General features: G+C 48.3%; 1 protein-coding gene across 1 annotated transcript in view; it reads left to right on the forward strand.

Moving 5' to 3' along the window:
* Window positions 1-19,294, forward strand: part of PSMD1 (proteasome 26S subunit, non-ATPase 1) — a 156,103-nt gene that overhangs the window by 113,768 nt on the left and 23,041 nt on the right. The window contains exons 18-20 of the mRNA XM_061575041.1: window positions 4,674-4,843; window positions 9,475-9,567; window positions 9,793-9,879. Coding sequence (XP_061431025.1) covers window positions 4,674-4,843; window positions 9,475-9,567; window positions 9,793-9,879 — 350 coding nt within the window. The remainder of the gene's footprint in view (window positions 1-4,673; window positions 4,844-9,474; window positions 9,568-9,792; window positions 9,880-19,294) is intronic.

Here is a 19,294-nt window from a genome sequence, read left to right on the forward strand (position 1 = left end):
CCCCCCCCCCTCTCACCCACCTCTCTTCCCCCCCCCCCCCCCCGCAATGTCGTTCCCACATCTCCCCTTTGGCCGCCACCCTCCCCAGCCTGCTCCTCACGCGGCCCGCTGTTCCGTCACTAATTCAGTCCATCTGTTGCCATTTCCCCCCCCCCCCCCGCCACTCCCTTGAAGCGATGCGTTTCTTGCAGTTGTGCTCCGGTGTGGAAAGACAAAGATCTCCCCGTGTAACCTTAACGGGCTTTTTTGGTTAAGTGCTGCTTAGCGAGCAGCGCCTATGAAGGCCAGCCCGGTGCCAGGTACTCATTTGAGGCCGAGTGGACCTAGGAGAGGCCTTCGAACCGGTTCAGACAATCGTCGGTGGTGTTGTCCGTCAGTGAATTGAACTCGCTAGGTTCGTAACGCAGCGCACTAACCACTGTGCCACCGGACCCAAGTGATGAAAGAAAACACACACACACGTACTGCATGCAAGTCCGTGTGTGTGTGTTCTATAAACAGCTCACTTAATTACAGCGGAGTTGTCATGTAAATATCGCTGGCGGTTACCGCTTGAAATGAAGGACATTGTGAGTAGCCGTGTTACTCGGGGGCTGCTCGTAATGTCCACAAGTTTGTCAATGTAAATTGCAGCGTGGACATATAACGATGGGGCCCTCCGGTACTAATGAGGGTTGCTGCCGTGGTGTGACGGTTAGCATAACCGCACTTGCAATCCAGAGGTCGAAGTGGCTTATCAAGTGGAAATTTATAGCAGCAAAATAATCTAAATCTCAACACATGTTTCTAAACGTGGAGGGAGAAACAAGAGGACCTGGAGAAACAGATCCACGTGATACCCACCCCCTCTCGCGACCCTCATGTATCCTGAGCCACAGTGGGTTGGCTCGCTCGGTTTAGTTTGTACCAGTGATAAAAAGAGGGGTGTTATTGGAGGCAATTTTTTCATGCCAACTCATCGTCGTCGTCGTCACGGCTCCGTTCGCGCCCACGCTAACGATGAGAGACGTTGCACCGTCTCTTAGATGGAGATGACGCCGACGCCGCCGCGGCGCGAATTTATTTGCGGATGCGCGAGGTTAGATTTGAACTTGTGAAATCGGTGAGCTGGAAGGGCGAGAGCTGTGACCAAGTTGGCCTTCGGGCTTCCCGTATTGTTTGCTTTTTAAATAAGCAAGCGACAAACAAGCGGAAACTCACAAGCAGTGGAATTTTGATCACGACTCCCTGCTCTGAGTTTACCGTATTATGGCGTGTAGAGTGTGTCTGACGTTTAAAGCCGGATGAGCTCTCTGTATTATGCTCTATATAATCCTGTCTCATTTCGAGAGACGTCTGCAAGTTGCAGGGTGGGTGTCCCGTTCACCGCCGAATCTCGGAACGCACAAGCGGTTAGCGTGTCAATTTTATTCAAAGAGGCGTAGTAGCGCCGTTGTTTTTTAAAGAAGTTGTACTCACTGCAAATAACTGTCACACGCCCTCCCGCATGGCCTTGTGGGAGCCTCGGTATGTCTTTCGACCTGAAGACGTACCAATAAAGATATTCTATTTTTGTTTACGTCATCGGAACTGATGACACGCACGTTGTCGTAATGGGAAAAGGGTTCATTGAGCAATGTGCAGGTCTGTTTGTATTTTTTTCTTACGTTCAATCTTGGAAGCGTCGGGTGCTGACATTAATTAGGGATAACCTCTTTTAGCTTTAGAGGAGAACATTTATTTCACACTTTTGTTATGCAGTTAATTACTGTCTTTGCCTGCCAAGTTTTATTTATAGCAAAAGGTAAAATGCTGTTGGTGAAGCAGAAAAATCTCGCTTCTGGTTGACGTCACCGCCACTTAGTGGCGAATGACGGTTGTTGTTGTTGTATATCTCAAATAAAACAAATACAATTCTGCCTTTTTTGTCGTCGGATTTCATCTCTTGCGGGAGCTGGCCTGTGATCCCGGGTGCCAAAGAGGTCGCCGTTTCTGTGAATTGCTTTTGAGATAGCAGGCGTAGCGTAGCACTCCAAAGGTGCTGCTTCCGTCGTCACCACAGCTTCACGTGTTGTATCAACAACATTCCAGCGCTTGAGCCGTCGGAGTCTCACCCTCCAGTGTGTGAACTCACGCGGCGCAAACGCAGAGCCGGAGAAAATGTCCCGTGAGAGGGGAGTTGACGTCTGATGCAAAATTGAGGGGGTGGTGGTGGGGAGGGGGGGGGTGCCCGTCGCTTGTTGCTTGGGCCACAGATGTGCATCTCCCTTTGCAGCACCCGCCAGGACTTGATGAGAGCTGATTCGTTTTTTTCCCGCACCTCCGATTAGCACGCTTGGCTACGTACGTTGCGAAATAATTTTTAAACGTACGTACGTGTTGTGTTATAATTCCTTTAAACCTCGTTGGTAGTCCACATTTATAACTTGAAACATTTGCACCATTGGAACCTCATTTGCCAGTAAAAAATATGATAATTGTTTTTTTACCCTTCTATCTGGCAACAAAACTGACACCGTTTTTTACAAGGAGTCATGTTTGCATAGACCACAATACCTGCAGTCATAATGCAAACAAAAAACATAACTATGATAATGTGCACTGTCCTTGAAGTTGATTGGTCCACACCCGAGACAGCTTTCCTTCAACTTCAAGGACAGTGCATACATTATCAGAGTTATGTTTTTTGTTTGCATTATGACTGCAGGTATTGTGGTCTATGCAAACATGACTCCTTGTAAAAAAAGGTGTCAGTTTTGTTGCCAGATAGAAGGGTAAAAAACCAATTATCATTGAAACATTTGATTGCCAATACATGGAACGTTCCGGGGATTTCTGCCACTTTTGGGCCATTTCTACGATTAGCTCGCCAGCATTTAATGAGAGGAAGAGCCCCCGATCGGTGTCGCAGCGGCATTTTTTTCCTTCCTGGCCACCAGCGGTAGAAATTCTGCGGGCAGGTGGGGCAGTGGGGGGGCAGTTTATTCATAACACGACCACTATCGAAATTTAAATGTGAATTATTACCCTGAACAAAACGATACTGCCCATTGGATCTGACTAGAGCCCGTTCAGTCTCATTATCTCTGGCGAGCGAGCCTTGGTACTTGATGTCCCAATTGGCTGTAATTTTAACAACTCTGTGTTTGATTTGTTTTTTTCAAATCGATACTTTGTTTGTTTTGTTTAGCACATTGGGATCTTGCCTCTGGGACTCTTGCGAAATATACCCGAGGCATCTTTGTAGGACTTCATCACTGCGTACGGCACGCTCGGGCAATACCTTACAAGAATTACCGAGCGAATTGAACAGCTCACCCTTGTGCACACTGCCCCAGAGACAGGCTTACTCACTGCTAGGCTATTACCTGGACAAAGAAGTCTGTCTGTGTGGGTGTGTATATATGACGGTAATGTTCCACTCGCTGACTAATACCACTCGGTCTTCCAAAAGACAAGCTTTCGACAAAGGCACGAGGCATTCGGCAACATGAAGTGACACAAATCCACGTGTCCACACGTGTGAATTGCTTATGAGCGAAGCGGTTACAAGAGCAGAGAACCGCTGCTTAGCCCCATGGGGCCTTCTGGACGTATTGGCCGCAGCACAACTATAAACGGTCATGATTTTTCAGTGCGGTTGATATGCGTCGGTGGCATGTATTGTATAATACTAATTGAATAAGTGTTCGCCCCTGTACCTTTTTAGCAGGGCTTGCTAGTGCGTGCATCAAAATCCACCATTTGAAGGGACCCGGTTCAGATCTTGCTGAAATCGAACCCAGGTGCGAGGGCCGTTACACATCCGTCCATCGTTTTATCGATGTTGGCTCAAGGTTTGGAGGTCGACGGTCAATGTCGGCGCGCTTCCTCTCGGCGCTTGAGCTCCCCCGCGATTTTTCCCCCCCCTTCTGAGCCGGCACCGCTCAGCCGATGGCATTCCCTGTCACGTTCATCTCTGGCCGTCGTACGCAATGCACCGCTTCACATATTTTATTTAGGGGAGCGCTTTAGCTACCCGTCAAAACTGTCAGCAGCTGTCCCCGTCGCGTGAGCGAGCGAGCGAGCCTGGGTTGATTTGAGACTGCTCGGCAAAACGGTGTGCGCGACTCGATAAATTGGCACCGAGGTTTCGTCTCATCTTCTCCCGGTCCACCGCGGCGTGAAATCTCCGTTATTAAAGTGTGCGGTTTCTAACGCCTCTCACGGTGGGATATGTTTTGTTGTCGTTTCCTCTAGTTAATTCCTATTGTTTGTTGCGATGACTTTGTGTTGTCTGCAGTTTGGCTGGTGTTCACTTCCTCGCTTAGTATAGCGGGAGGTCGTCGGTTCGATCCTGCACCCTTACGCCTGTATATTTGTAGTTTACATGTTCTCCCCGTGTTCGCGTGGATTTTTCCATGTAGAACTGATGATGGTAATTGGATTCGTAACAGCGATCAGTCGTGTGTGCAGCTGCTCGGGAGATTGTTACACACGGCATATCGTTACGTGACGGCAACGGCCGTCACAGCAGTGGATAGCTCATGGCTAATGATGATGACGATGTATGTATGTTGCACTTCTTTCGCACCGCCCATACGCCAATGGTGCTAATCGCAGGTGCGGGGCAAGGACAACGACGACAACGATGACGACGATGATGACGACGGCTAACCAGGGCAATGCTCCTCTGTGTTTGCATGTCATTGCAGGTGGCCGTAACATGACGGTGTCGCTGCAGTCGCGCACGGGCCACACGCACATGCCGTCCGTGGTCGGCGTGCTGGTCTTCACGCAGTTCTGGTTCTGGTTCCCGCTCTCGCACTTCCTGTCGCTCTCCTTCACGCCCACGGCGTGCATCGGCCTCAACAAGGACCTCAAGGTGAGCGGTGGTTGGTGGTGCCAGGTCATCGTCGGCGGCCGGGGGACGGGTGACTGGGCGGGGTATTAACGTCGGGCCGGTAGCGGTAGCGACGCCGCGCGTCTATTACGTTGCGCTGCGTGTGCGGGGAAGTGCTCCGTTACACGAGTAATGGAAGTAACGTAAGAACGAAAATGCCGTGCTCTCTCCGGCGTCGGTCCGTCGTCACCGAGCGTGCGGCCGCAGGGTGAGCGGCGGGTGCCGAACGAGTGCAGTGTGCGACGGTGCCAACGTTTTCAGAATTAATCCCAGCAGTGGTCTCGTTCGAGCTGTTGATTTTTCGCGGGGTCACCTCTAGATTGACCGATGCGTCCAAAAAAAAAAAACCCTAGGCACTCCCGCCACACGCACCAACTCGTGGGCTTGGGCGCACAAACTTGGCTGCACTCGGGATCTTTCATCGTCACCAGCCCCTCCGTCTGTGCGCTGCTTCGAAGGCATCCCCAAAGCTGTCGCCATATCTCACGGCCTTGCAATGTAACAATCTGTCTAGCCTAGCCGAGCCTCGCCTCGCGCTGATTTCATCGATCATTTCACTGCGGTGGATGTTCCTCCTGGGCCGCTTCAGAATCATGGGAATATTTATTTGGACTGGAGGAATCTGATGGGCTATGAAGCTTTTTTTCATAGATGTCCAGTAAGGTGCCGGGTAAGAACATTCCAGCAACAAACAGTGCAAAACACGATCACGCAGAGTACGAGAAATGTAAACAAATCACCTAAACGCATGCAAATGAAACTAAACCATCCCCATCCTACCAGGCAAAGGCCACTGAGGTGTTAATTTATTTTTCAGAAGCGACCTGGCCATAAATGATAGCTCAACAAAGTGGCCCATCGTTTGGATATTTTAGCACCAAAATCATCTAAACACATTCCTGCTGCGGAGGGAGCTGGTAGGAACGTTGGGTTGCTCGGTCAATGGCCAGGGTCAACGGCGGCGTGGTGTATTCCGCAAATATGGCCGACTGTGAGGGCGGGCACAAGCCGGCGTGAGTAGGTTAAACGTTGAGTTTTATAAGGGCACCACGGGGTGACCAGCTCCTCCCCACCCAGCCCCACCCCTCCCACCATCCAGCCCCACCCTCCCCACCAAGCCCCTCCCTACCCTCCCCTGTCCACCCAGCCCCACCTATCCCATTTTTGGATGCACGACGGACGGACACAATAATCCCCTGTGGGCTGGTGGAACCAGGTGGTTCCTACCAGTAATGATCTCAGTGCCTGTTTCTAAATGTGGTTGGCTCCATCCTTTGGCTGCCACTCCGTCGTTAGTCTTGCCCGCACCCCTGCCTGCCATAACGTGTCCCTCCCAAGCCGACGCTTCTTAACGAACGGTTAGCATGATCTTCAATGCAGATGCATTTTTTTTTATGTATTACGTCCCATTTGGCACGGCTATTTCTTGGGAAGATTTCATTCATTGCCTTCCAAGTGTGGCGTGAAGTTTCCGTGAATTATTTTGCGTGATGTTTTAACGGTGGTAATATATTACATTACGGTCGTGGCTATAAAGTGTTTGTCTGCTATAATACAGAAACTTTGGAATTAATTCTCGTTCTAAATTAGATATTTTTTCCCGGCTAGAAACATTTCAAGATGGTCAACGAGGCATTTCCTCCGCTTGTAGTATTTTTAAAGTACAAGGTGATCCATCTGCAGATGCCCCACCAAAACAATAGGAATAATTTTTAGAGAAAGCTACATTTTATTTTAAATCTTCTACACGTTTCCCACCAAAGGCATTAATCCAGCAGTGGATAAAAAAAGCAGTTGTAGTGAAATTCGTATTCAAAGTGACACTTGTTAATTATGTTAACCCTCTTCTCTGTAATGTACGGAGCCGTCGCTTTGCGGTATTCAATCAGCTGTTGTGAAGAAAGTAAAGAGGCTGATTAAATATCGGTGGGGTATATATAAGTGGATCACCCAATAATTTTGAGACGCAACATGTGATGAACAACAACGCTTGTGGAAATGTAATTATAATGATGGATACCCGTGCGTGCGTAGGTATTCGTACGATGGGGCAAAGCAAAAAAATCTCGACGACTTAAGCTGAATAATTATCCCATTACTGCCTCCACCAGCGGAAAGGGGAACGGTAAATTTAAAGGGGCCCCAAAAATGAATCCCATAAATGTTGTGTTGTTTATAGATAACGTGGATGCTGGGTGCGCGGTGGCGATAAAAAAAAAACCCCGGTTGACTTGTGGCTCATCCCGGCGTGAAAGGCGCGCGCGTCGTTATCTTGATGCCAGAGAGGACGAACGCCCCTCGGTGGTGTTGCTTGCTGTACGATTGTCGAATAGCCCTGAGCGGCGGGCGGGGAAGGCTCTGGGTGACGATGAAAAGTGATTATTTCATGGCAGGTTTCCAGAGAACGAAAACAAAAGCCAAGCCGAATTTTCAGTTTCGAGTCGTGGCGGGGGTCTTTGGACGTCTTAGCCGTTCGTGAGATGTGGTGTATTTTTGTTTTTATCGGCGACGTCCTAATTGATTGTTTCCTTAAAATTTGCGCCCGTTTTATTGTTTTGTTAACGCAGTGATATTAATTCGGCCCGTTAATAACCTACAGCCAATAACCTACAAGGATGGATGAGAGAACACAAATGACGATAACGAACGAAGATAATTTGTTGATCATGCAGAACAGTGCTTCGTGACCGGTGAGCTTGGCAATCCTAGATGTTGAGCGGCCGATCTGATCCCCACCCCACACCACCCTTTCCATCGCAGCAGACGGCCGTCAAACCCCAGCCCCAGGCCCTCTCAACTACTTCGGCCATGCATGCACAGTTGTGCAAACAACAACAACAACAAAAAACGCCATTCGACACCAAGTGGCGGTGACGTCACCCTGGCGCTTGTGCCAGGCTATGTGCATGTTAAGGCCACGTGAAGTGTCGAACGCCCGCTGGCAGGAGGTCACGGGACAAACCCAGGTGCCATGGGTTGACTCGCTGAGATAACTGGCCAATGCATCACCTGTGCCCCCTACTGTGACAACTTGCTGCGTTTTAGCTGCCCGGCACTCCGCTCATTGCTGTGAGCATCGCTCCTCTGCCCTCTGTTGTTGCTGGAGGACGACTGCCTTCAACTGCCCAGTAGCGTCCTTCACGAGAAACACGCACAGAGACACGGAGACACACACGGACCAAGAAAAAAGCACAGAGACATGCACAGTCAGAGAAACTCACAGAGAAGACATATATCCCCCGTATGACCCTTAGCAGACTGTTGGGGCAAGTGCTGTTAGCGATCACCTGTGAAGACTGGCGCGTCACACTAGAGGGTAGGTGGCCAGCACCACACCTGGGCCGCCTTTGTCTCCAAAGTGGCGATGTTTACTACACCGCACCAGGTATTCATTTTAAAGCTGAGTCAACCTAGAGGAGGTCCAGGACCAGTTCAGATAATTGTCACTGGTGTTGGCCGTGAGCGGCAATTGAAGTCGGGGTCGCCGGGTTCGTAGCGCAGCGCACTCACAGAAACGCCACCGCTCCCCAGAGACATACAGACACAGAGACATGCACGCACACACACACGTGAATGCACTCTCACACAGAGACAGATATGCACGGAGTCCACTAACCCTACCTCCAGGTGTGCTTCCCCGCGGAAGGATTTATTATTTTGTAGCGTAAATATTTTCTTGTCCTGTTTTGTTGCCGAGCATGGCACGTGATGGGTTGAACCAAGGCCTGATTTTTCAATCGTGGTGGCAGGAAGCAGTTTGCAATGAAAAGGACACGAGTCACCGAAAGATTAGGCACACAGTATGAGAATCTCTGCTGAGCGCCGTAGATTCATGTCCCTCCTAGGAATATAGGGTCACGGATATTGGTTTTGACAGAGAGTGTCATTACAGGTGTGAGCTGTGTCTGGGCTTCCACTGTCTTGCGATGCTGTGTTGATGCTTCAAAGCAGCATATTTCAAACGAGCTTAAAGTCATTTATTTTGTCCCGAAAAGGCTTAGCTGAGTTTTATTTATTCTTTTTTGGGGGTTTTAGAAGGATCTTGCCCATGGATGTTTTTGGACTCTTCCACCATTCAATGGATTTGCTTGTATAGTTATTAAACGATGTCGACAGCGGCGATTTTCCTAATGTTTGGTTTGCTTTTATTGTAACAAAACGCGGGCACGTTACAGCGCGACACAAGACTCGCTCAACTCGGTGTCAGGGATTTTGGTGATGTTTCCCACCTGAAGTTGAAAGCATTGAAGCATTCCCTCTTGTCCGTCTGTCCGCCCGTAACCGGGGCGGGATGGGGTACGATAACACCCGCGGAGATAATCCCACGTGAACAAAACTTTGGCCTTAAGTTGTGTTTGCCACGCAGGACTTGCATTAATGAAACCTGGCCACATCCATTAAAGGGTTTTCGCAAAACACCCGACGACTCAAACCCGAGCGAAAATTGCTTAACTGTGCGAGGATTACAGCTACCTGTCCGGTCGGCTGTGGCGGCACCGCCAGTTGAACGCTTGCGAGGACAAACGCACCGTCGTGGAAGCGTTGCGCCGATCGCCAAACTCCCCCGTTTCCGCAGGCGTCGTTTAATGCCCGCGGCGCGTTTCCTCGCGCAGATGCCCAAGGTTCAGTACAAGTCCAGCTGCAAGCCGTCGACGTTCGCTTACCCAGCCCCGCTCGAGGTGCCCAAGGAAAAGGAGAAGGAAAAGGTGAGAGGGCAACCCGGGTGACCCGGTGGGTGGGGGGGGGGCGGTCGGGGGATGGTGGAGACGCGCCTGAATACAATGCGGTGTCACGTCACACACACACACACACAATCCATTTATCGCTCGCTCGCAGGTGTCACTTAACGTTGCGAGTGAGGGCGCGGGCCGAGGTGTAATGAATTGCGCCGTTGTTGTCGTTGCTGTTGTTGCCGCCGCCGCCGCTTACAGGTCTCCACCGCAGTGCTGTCCATCACCGCCAAAGCAAAGAAGAAGGAGAAGGAACGGGAGAAGAAGGAGGAAGAGAGGATGGAAGTGGTGAGGAGTGCGTGTGTGCGTGCGTGTGTGTGCGCGTGTGTGTGTGCGTGCGTGTGTGTGCGTGTGTGCGTGCGTGTGAGTGCGTGTGTGTGCGTGTGTGTGTGTGTGTGCGTGCGCGTGTGTGCGTGTGTGCGTGTGTGCGTGCGTGCGCGGGTTAACGCGAGGCGCGCCCTGACCTGCATGCCTGGCGTCCGCACGTTAGAGTCAATCATCCCTGCTCACCGAGAGTCAGGGGATAGGTTGGGCTTAGTGTTGGGAGTAGTGTTAGTAATAGGGTTACGGGGTCGTGTTAGGTGCAGGGTTCGTGTTAGGTGCAGGGTTAGTGTTAGGTGCAGGGTTAGGAATTAGGGATAGTGTTGGTGTTTGCGATATGGTTGCGGAATAGTGTTAGCGAAAGAGTTAGGTGTTATGGGTAAGAGTTATGGACAGGGATATATTTTATATATAGGATGAGGGATAGGCATAGCTTTAGTGTTATGAGTCGTGTTAGCAGCAGGGGTTAGTGTTCGTTTCTGGGTTAGGTTAGAGTTCGTGTTTTGGAAAGGGTAATAGATAGGGTTAATCTTACAAGTAGGGTTAATTTAACATGTAGGCTTTCGCGACCAATATTATTCATAATCAACGTTTTTGGATTAGATCGCGTTATTTATAAATGTGTCGTAACCCTCCACCACCCGACACGGTCAATCAGTAAAAAAGTGTCACGTTGACAAAAGACAAATAGTTCACTGCTTTAGCCCACCGGTGTGTTGAAGCGTGAAACCACAACATTTACAATTTTTGAGTACGACGTTTCGCTGGTAATTGCATCCAGCATCATCGGGCAATTCGCCAGAAGTTCATCGTTGGGTTAAGGGTACTTTTAGCATGAGGGTTCATTCTAGTTAGCATTAATATCTGATCACCTACAATCGTAGTGTATCTTCGGATATGCTGAAACTCCATCACTGTTTACGTATTAAATCACTTAATCCGGGTTACTTTTGCCAAACTTAATTAGTGGAGAACGAGGGATATATCAGTGGTCACTTCCTGGGTATGCACAGGTGTACCAATATCAATTAACGTGTCACTAAATACGTTGGTATGTACGCAAGCAATTATTACAATTTTTCTCAGGTTTTTTCGGTAAAGCCACGTAGGTAAAACATTTAAATTAATAAAAATAAAATAAAAATGAAAAAAAAATCACGACGTTTCGGAGGCAACACAGGCTTCTGTCTTCAGGTGGAACCGTCACAGCACGATAGCTCTCACTTGATACAGCTATCGTGCTGTGACGGTTCCACCTGAAGACGGAAGCTTGTGTTGCTTCCGAAACGTCGTGATTTTTATTTAATTTTACTTTTATTAATTTGAATTTTTTACCTACGTGACTTTACCGAAAAAACCTAAGAATATGAATCCTTGCAGTCACGAAAGCTTCAAATCTAGAATTATTACCATGTTTTTTCTGATGTGCAAGATGCACTCTGTCCTCCCCTCACCTGGCATTTTGGTGTGTGCGCTCTTGTGTGTGCGTCACCTGTGGAAGAGCGGTGGTGTAGTGGTTAGCGTGCTGTGCTACGAACCTGGGAACCCCAGTGACGATTATCTGAACTGGTCAAAGACCTCTCCCATTTCGACTCCGCCTCGGATGAGTAGCTGGTGCGGTGTGTAAACATCGTCGCTCGAGAGATGAGGCGACCCGGCGTGGTACTGGCCACCCACCCCCTCGTGTGCCATTCCGGCCTTCATAGGTAGTCGCTAACAGCACTTCTTTCCCCAATGGTCTGTTAGGCTATATGAGGGATCTTTATCTTTGTGTGTCATCTGTGTTATAAGTCGATATTGACCCCGGAAACACATTTGGGGTGCATTTTGTTTGCATTGGAGTGTCTTCTAATACAGAGAATACGGTAAGAGGAATGGGTAATTAATAATAGCTTGCGGATGGAGATGATGCTTAGGCTGGGAAAAACAGAGATTGACCTCATCTCATTCCAAACATTGGTAAAACTAACACGCGTGCACGCGCATTATTGTCACTGTGCCTCTCTCTCTCGGTTATTGTGCACACATGTCCGATTGTCCGTGGCTTTTCAGGCTATATTTTCAGGCAGTGTTAGCGAAGGGTTCGTAAAGCCAGTGTGCAGTTGCTTAGCATCAACGTGGCAGCCAAATGTCAGCTGAGCAAAACGTCAATCGGATGTTTGTATTCCTCCTCCCCCCCTCTGGCTTCTGTCTAAGCGATGAGCCTAGCATCTTTTGGTCTTGAGATAAGGAATTTTTGATTATTAATGCTTCCAACTGAGGATTGAAGGCATTTTTTTTGCATAAGCTCTCTCTCTCTCTCTCCGACCACCCGTAACCGCTAACTCTCGTAAAGATGATCCAATATGAATGAACGGGAAAATTTTAACGAATCAAATTTTTTGTCGAGGTAAGGCCCACTGAGCTGTAGAGCTCTTTTTCAGAAGCTACCTGGCCACAAATGATAGGTCAACGAAGTGGCTTATGTGGACATTTATAGCAGCAAAATACTCTACAAACCCACGTTGCTTTTATATGTGGAGGGAAAAACCAGATGATCCGGAGAAGAAATCCACGCGGCCACGGGGAGAACACCAAACTCCAAATATACAACAGGCGTCAGGGTCGTGATGGAACCCACGACCTCCTGCATACCAGGCCACCGTGGCGCCCGGTGACGAGATGTTAACTGGAGACTCAGAGTGGAGCAAATAAGAACTATTTGCAAACGTACAAAACACTTTTTGCCCTGGAAGCTACCCCCATCGGCTTCCCCCCCCCCTGCTAACTAAATGCTTCCGAGGACAAAATGCATGTGGCAAATCGTCGCATAATCCATGCGTACGGCCCGGTTTTTCTTCTTTGCTTTTTCAGTTTACACTTGCAAGGATTGCGCACACGCCTCTACAGACTAGCGCCACGTCCGAGCAGTCTGCAGCATCTGCGCCTCACAGATGGGATCTCACTCCGAGCGCCGAGTTAACATTTTAATTTTTTTTTTGCGCCGCGGGCACGCGTGTTACTTTTTTTTTCTGTTCGTCAGCAAATTTTTCCGCGTGTATCTGCGCGTGCACGTACCCATCCGCGTCCTCAGCATTATCTTATACGTAGCAAGCGGTAGCAGCAATACAGCCCTTGGTCAATCCACTGCCAGATGAAGACCCCAACCCAGCTTGCCATGCCCGTCGTGTGCTTTGTTTCTACTTTTACCACGCCTGTCAGCCCAGTGTCGAGTCGATTCATGGTGAGTAGCACAGATGTTGGCGGACATGCGCAGTACAGTCGAGAACGGTGGATTTTGCTACGCTGGCTTTTCCCGCCGTGCATTGCCAACCGTGCCAATCGGAGGTGCGCGGGCTGCATTGCCGCCCGCAGTACAGCCCACGCAGTACAGCCCACGCAGTACAGCCCACGGCCTCCCGAGGGGGGGGGGAGGGGGGACAACAAACTAAACATAAAAAACAGTTCTAAAGAAATGAGTTTCAAATCTAGATTATTTAAAAAGTGCGTAACTCCAGTGGCTTCCTAATATCGGAAGGAAGAGCGTTCCAGGCGGCCACAGAAACGCATCCGAAAGCGCTACGGCCGCGTCCGCTTGCCACTTTGCCTACCCATGCCACGTCTACGGTTGACCTCCTTTCTGTGCTTGGTTTGGTGTGCTTCCCCCGCGCCTCCGATCAGCATGGTTGGCTACGTACAGTGCGAAAGAAGTTCTACGTACGTACGCGCAAGACCCGCAAGCCACACGTAGCAACTCGCAAGGGCGTGCGTCGCCCGGCTAAAGCATTGTCCAGGCTTCCTATTCTTGGTTCCATCGGTAAAGTCACGTAGAAGGGAAATAATAAAATAATTGAAATGGAACATAATACTCAGGAAGTTTCGATTGCAACACAAGCAATCATCATCAGGTGAAGTTATGTGGAAACTCTCCCCGTAGAGGCGGTTCAATTTCGATTTAAAGCTTTCATGACTGCAGGGATTCATATTCTTGGTTCTTTCGGTAAAGTCACGTAGAAGGGAAATGATAAAATAATAAAAATACTACATTTTGAAAATTCTCACGACGTTTCGATTCCCTTCTACGTGACTTTACCGAAAGAACCAAGAATATGAATCCCTGCAGTCACGAAAGCTTTAAATCGAAATTGTCCAGGCTTCTTCAACTCTGCGTCGCTTCTGAGATGATAGGGACGAGGTCCAGCACATTACGTGTGGACCGGTCATAGGCAGAATACGTTTTTTTTATCTACATGATTGACAGAGATAAGATGTTGACATTCGAAATGTATTGCTGCAGAAGGATACTGCATCTAAACTGGACTGGAAGAGTGACTAACGTAGAAGTCAGAAAAAGGTTGCACGTTGAAGAAGACAACCTGATGATGGTGATGATGTAGGCAGTGATGAGAAGGAAACTGGCACTATTTGAACACATGTAGGATGGACAACAACAGAAAAAAAAATTGTGGGGGAAGATGTAGCCAACACGGTCATAAGCAGATGATTTTTGTCTGCGCGTCGCGTTCGGAGAGAGCGTCGGCCGTGCGAGTAATATCGGTGCTGTTAAGTGCGCCGGGAAATTATGACAGGATCCGCCGGAGATCAATTCAATCGATCACGATCGCACACGCCTCGCAGCCGGGGACCGGCTCTCCCTGAAGGAAAGGCCGTTATCTCTCCGGCAAGGGGTCGACACACCGGCAACGATAATGGGCACGCCGGAGGTGAAAATCGTAAATTGGTTTGCAACAAACAGGTTAAGGACTTTCGAGTGGAGGACGCGGTCGATGCGGAAAAAAAATACCCAGCAACTTATGGGAGGGGGAATCTTTGTTTTTAAATTTTTGTCTGCATTCTGGAATCCTTCATGAAGTATGATACATTTAGTTTTGTTAAAAAATACTCCTTGTCAGTGAAACGGTTAGTCACACAAAAAAAGTAACATGAAGCAACATCATAATTTACATTATATTGTCGATCCATGACGGGATGAAGCCCTCCTCCGCACCGTGTCGTTTGACCATACTTCACCACTCTAGCTGGTGTGGGTTGCAGAAGTGGGGCATTGGGGGGGTGGAGGGAGAAGGCAGGGGAGGTGAATGACCGGTTGAGATAATCATTCCCAACCGATGTGTTAGCCCTGGCCACGAACCAAACTCACTGTCTTATCGACAGACCTGTTCTTCACCTGAGGACGGCTGCTTGCGTTGTGGCCGAAACGTCGTGAGAATTTATTTTATTATATTTTATTAGCTTATTATTTCCATTCTACGTGACTTTACCGAAACAACCAAGAAGACAAACTCACCAAGTTCACGGTGCAGCACCCCTAACCGCTACGCCCACCACTCCTCGGATGGATGTCTACGCGCGCACAGATGCACAAAAAGCGCACGCGTGTATTAATTCGACTGACAGCGTGGCTGAGCTTTTGTTGCTGCAAGTGCGTTTGCTCCGCGGTGTTGCGTCTGTGAGCTGCGTCTGAGGCTTTTAAAGCATCGCCGCGTGCGACGATTGGTTACATTTAGTGCGGGGGAATGTTTGAGAGGGACGCATGCGCACACACACGCGCGTGCGTGGCCGTTGTCCCGGTTTAATTTCTTGTCGCCAGGTCTTACTGTGAACCTACACGGGTCTCCGCTGAACGACGCCGTCTAGTAGATGTAAACAGAATTGATTCAACGCTCCCACCGGGAGCGGTGGTGCAGTGGGTTAGGGCACGGCGCTCTGAAATCCTCCAACGCGCGTTCTCGGCCGCTTCTGTAAAAAGAGCTATGTAGCTCAAGATTATTGGTGGATAATATCTGAACCGCTGCAGCCCCCCCCCCCTTCCCAGCATGCAACGATCAGCGTGGTAAAGTGTTTATGAATTGTCGCATAACGAAAAGGAAGTTTATGAACAATTTCCATGTTATTATTTTACATTTCTGTTATTATTACATTGGCATTGTCAGTTCATGGGCATGTTAACCGCAATTCATCGCACTAGTCGGTGCAAGTTTGTCATCGTTTATTCGAGAAATGGCTTTTAAAAACCGAGTACTATTTATTAAATTTAATTATCGTAATGGACACATACATTCTATGAACATAGACATTCTCTAAACTGCCTCCGGTTTAGGCCACAACCCCCGTGTGTTCATTGGATCGAGGTCACCATTTCGCCATCGAGTGGTAAAAACGGAACATTTATTATATTGTCTTGAGCCGAAAATGAAAGGAAACGGTTGTTCATTTCCCGAGGGGCACGAGACCCCTGCACGCAGCCGCTTGGAGTACGGTTATTAAAACGTACGCAGCGGGTGCGTGGTTAAACATGCGGCTAAATTAACCCTTTCCCATTCCAATGACGTAGTGCACTCCATCAGGTTCTCTTCTGGTTCTGTTCCTGTGTACGTCACCAGAACAGAACCAGAAGAGAAACTAAAATAACTTTAAATTTTGATTTAAAGCTTTCGTGACTGCAGGGATTCATATTCTTGGTTCTTTCGGTAAAGTCACGTAGAAGGGAAATAAGAATATTTTATTTTATTATTTCCCTTCTACGTGACTTTACCGAAAGAACCAAGAATATAAAATAACTTTATCGGTACTGAGGCTCCCACAAGAGCGTGTGGCACAGTTTGGCGCCGGCCGTCATAGAGTGGCGGCTCGTGTCGCAACGCTTCGCTGCGGTGAGCACAACGTCTTTAAAAAAACAACGGCGCTACTACGCCTCTCTAAATAAAATGAACGTTGAGCCGCTCACGAGTTCCGAGATTCGGCGGTGAACGGAGACGCCACCCACCCTTCAACTTGCGCACGTCTCGGAACGGGATGGGGTTAAAAATCCGCACGGCTCCTCACGCACGCACGCACGCACGCACTGGCCCCAGGAGGCAGGGATGCTCGCGGTGGATTTGGTGGCAACCGGCACGTGGACTCTGGCTCGCTGTCGCGAACAACTGTTAGTGTGCGCGGCATGCCGCGAATGGAAACATGCTTTTAAATTGTTTCGATTATTTAGCTGCTATGCATTTCCACGTAATAAGCCACTTCGTTGAGCTATAATTTGTGATTATAGATTTGAAGCTTTCGTGACTGCAAGGATTCATATTCTTAGGTTTATCTTCTTGGTTCTTTCGGTAAAGTCACGTACCGAAAGAACCAAGAAGATGAATCCCTGCAGTCACGAAAGCTTTAAATCGAAAAATAAAATTCTTAGGTTTGTTCGGTAAAGTCACGTAGGTAAAAAATTTAAATTAATGAAAGTAAAATAAAAATAAAATAAAAATCACGACGTTTCGGAGGCAACACAAGCTTCCGTCTTCAGGTGGAATAGTCACAGCACGATAGCTGTATCAAGTGAGATATAATTTGTGGCCAGGTTGCTTGTGCAGAATAAGCTAATAAGCTCAGTGAGCTTTACCAGGTGCAAATAAAAATAGTAGTTCTGGCACCGTGCCCCGACTGGACATCTGTGAAGAAAGAGCTTTACGGCTCATCGGATTCCTCCTCCAGTATAAATACTGATTCTGATTCAGACACCACATTTGCGAATGCGTCTCGACCCTGCCGTTGAACGCAGTGGGTTCGACCGATGAGACTCGCAGTTGGGAGGCGACGAGTTGAAATCGTGGACAGGGGGAGGTCCCCGCTCTCCAGCTTATCGTTCCTGTGGGGTTGCTCTGTGTGCCACGTGACGTTGGGGTGACGTCCACTGATTATATTGCGTTATTATACAGGCACATTGATACGATAGGGAAAGCAACACAAGCCGAAGAAAAGAAGATGCTTGGAACAGGTGATGTTTACGCAAGTTATATAGATGTTTTATTGACCGTTAAGAAATGTAATTGGGCTTGGGCAGGACTAAAAAAAGATATATGAAGCTATGAAGAGAATTGATGCAAAGCACATTTTTCGACCGTCATTGTCGCCATCCACTGGACGATGTTGCTATTACAACAACAATTGCCCGCAGAGCCCATCGGAAGTAGTTCTGTAGTGTCGCCAGAACTAGTTATGTCGTGTTCAAAAGTAAATTCTGTACTGTTAATATTCTGCACACATTTCTCTGATGAGATTTGAAGGTGTTCCAGAAATCTGTTTCTTCACGTCTTGATTTATACATCAAAGTCTGACCGGGTTTCAATCTGTTGATTCTGGTCCTGTTTGGTAGTGGCGTATCATCAACATCAATCATTTTGTCGCATGCGTATGTTTACCACGCAATGACTAGATCGTTAAATTTCATTCGCTTTAAAATTATTAAATTAAACCTCTGTTCTCGTACTGCCATCTTCTGGGCCACCTTGCAGCCCAACGTTTAAAAAGAAAAATTCAAAGTGCTGTGAACACACAACGGACAAATGTGAAGGACGGTGCGCCCAAACCTTGCCGCCCCTCGGAAGCGATCGTGATGAACTTGAAGGAAGACCAGGTGCCGGCAATTCCATTTTTTCTTCGTTATAATTTTTGCAAAGCTCCTTATGCAGTTTAACACGTGGCACGCTTTCGCAACCAATATTATCCATAATTGAGTTTTTTTTGGGTTGGAGCACGTAAATATCAATGTGTCGTTAAACCCGCCACCACCCGACACAACCGATTATTAAGGTTTATGCAGATTGGCAGTCCCAGTCATGTATTAACCCTTTCATTCCGATGATGTACGTGTACATATAAAATAACTTTATCGGTGCCGAGGCTCCCACAATGCCATGCGGGGTAGTACGGCGTGTGGCACAGTTTGACGCCAGCGACCGGAGAGTGTGGTCATGTCACCACAGTTTTCTGCGGTGAGCACGACGTCTTGCAAAACAACGGCGCAACTACTACGCCTCTCTAAATAAAATGAACGCTGAATCGCTCGCGCGTTCCGAGATTCCGCGGTGAATGGGACACCACCCACTTTGCAAACTTCCAGACGTCTTGGAGCGGGAAGAGGGTTCATGAAGTTCTTGTGAAAAGCGAGCGGATTTACGTCCAATCCTCGTCGGTCGTAAATAGGACTCCGTTGAGCTCCAAGCACAATGAATGAGCCCCCCGCTGTGCATTTGTACGAACTTTGCAGTAAAAAAAAAAATCGTTCAAATATATTTTAAGTGGCAGTGATGAAGCGCCCTTCCCGTCGTAATGTTTTTATTTCATATAAATCTTTTATTTCTTTTATCTCCGTTACACGGGGGCTGAGCTTGTGCACGGTCTTCAGCTTAAACATTTTTTACCAAGAGAAACAGGGGAAACATTTACAATTATTCACGGTTCGAAGTGGAGCAATGTGGCCACAGAGATCAAAGTGTGCTGAGCTGACAACGGCTGAGATTACATGGGTTGTTTTCCAGGCTCTTCTGCCTGTGATTGAACCAGATTGCCGTGTGTTCGCGAGTTCCAGTAGATATGGTCACCGATGACCGTTAAA

The sequence above is a fragment of the Lethenteron reissneri genome, chromosome 57, assembly GCF_015708825.2.
Source record: "Lethenteron reissneri isolate LAM-NWPU_2019-01 chromosome 57, ASM1570882v1, whole genome shotgun sequence".
Lineage (NCBI taxonomy): Eukaryota > Metazoa > Chordata > Hyperoartia > Petromyzontiformes > Petromyzontidae > Lethenteron > Lethenteron reissneri.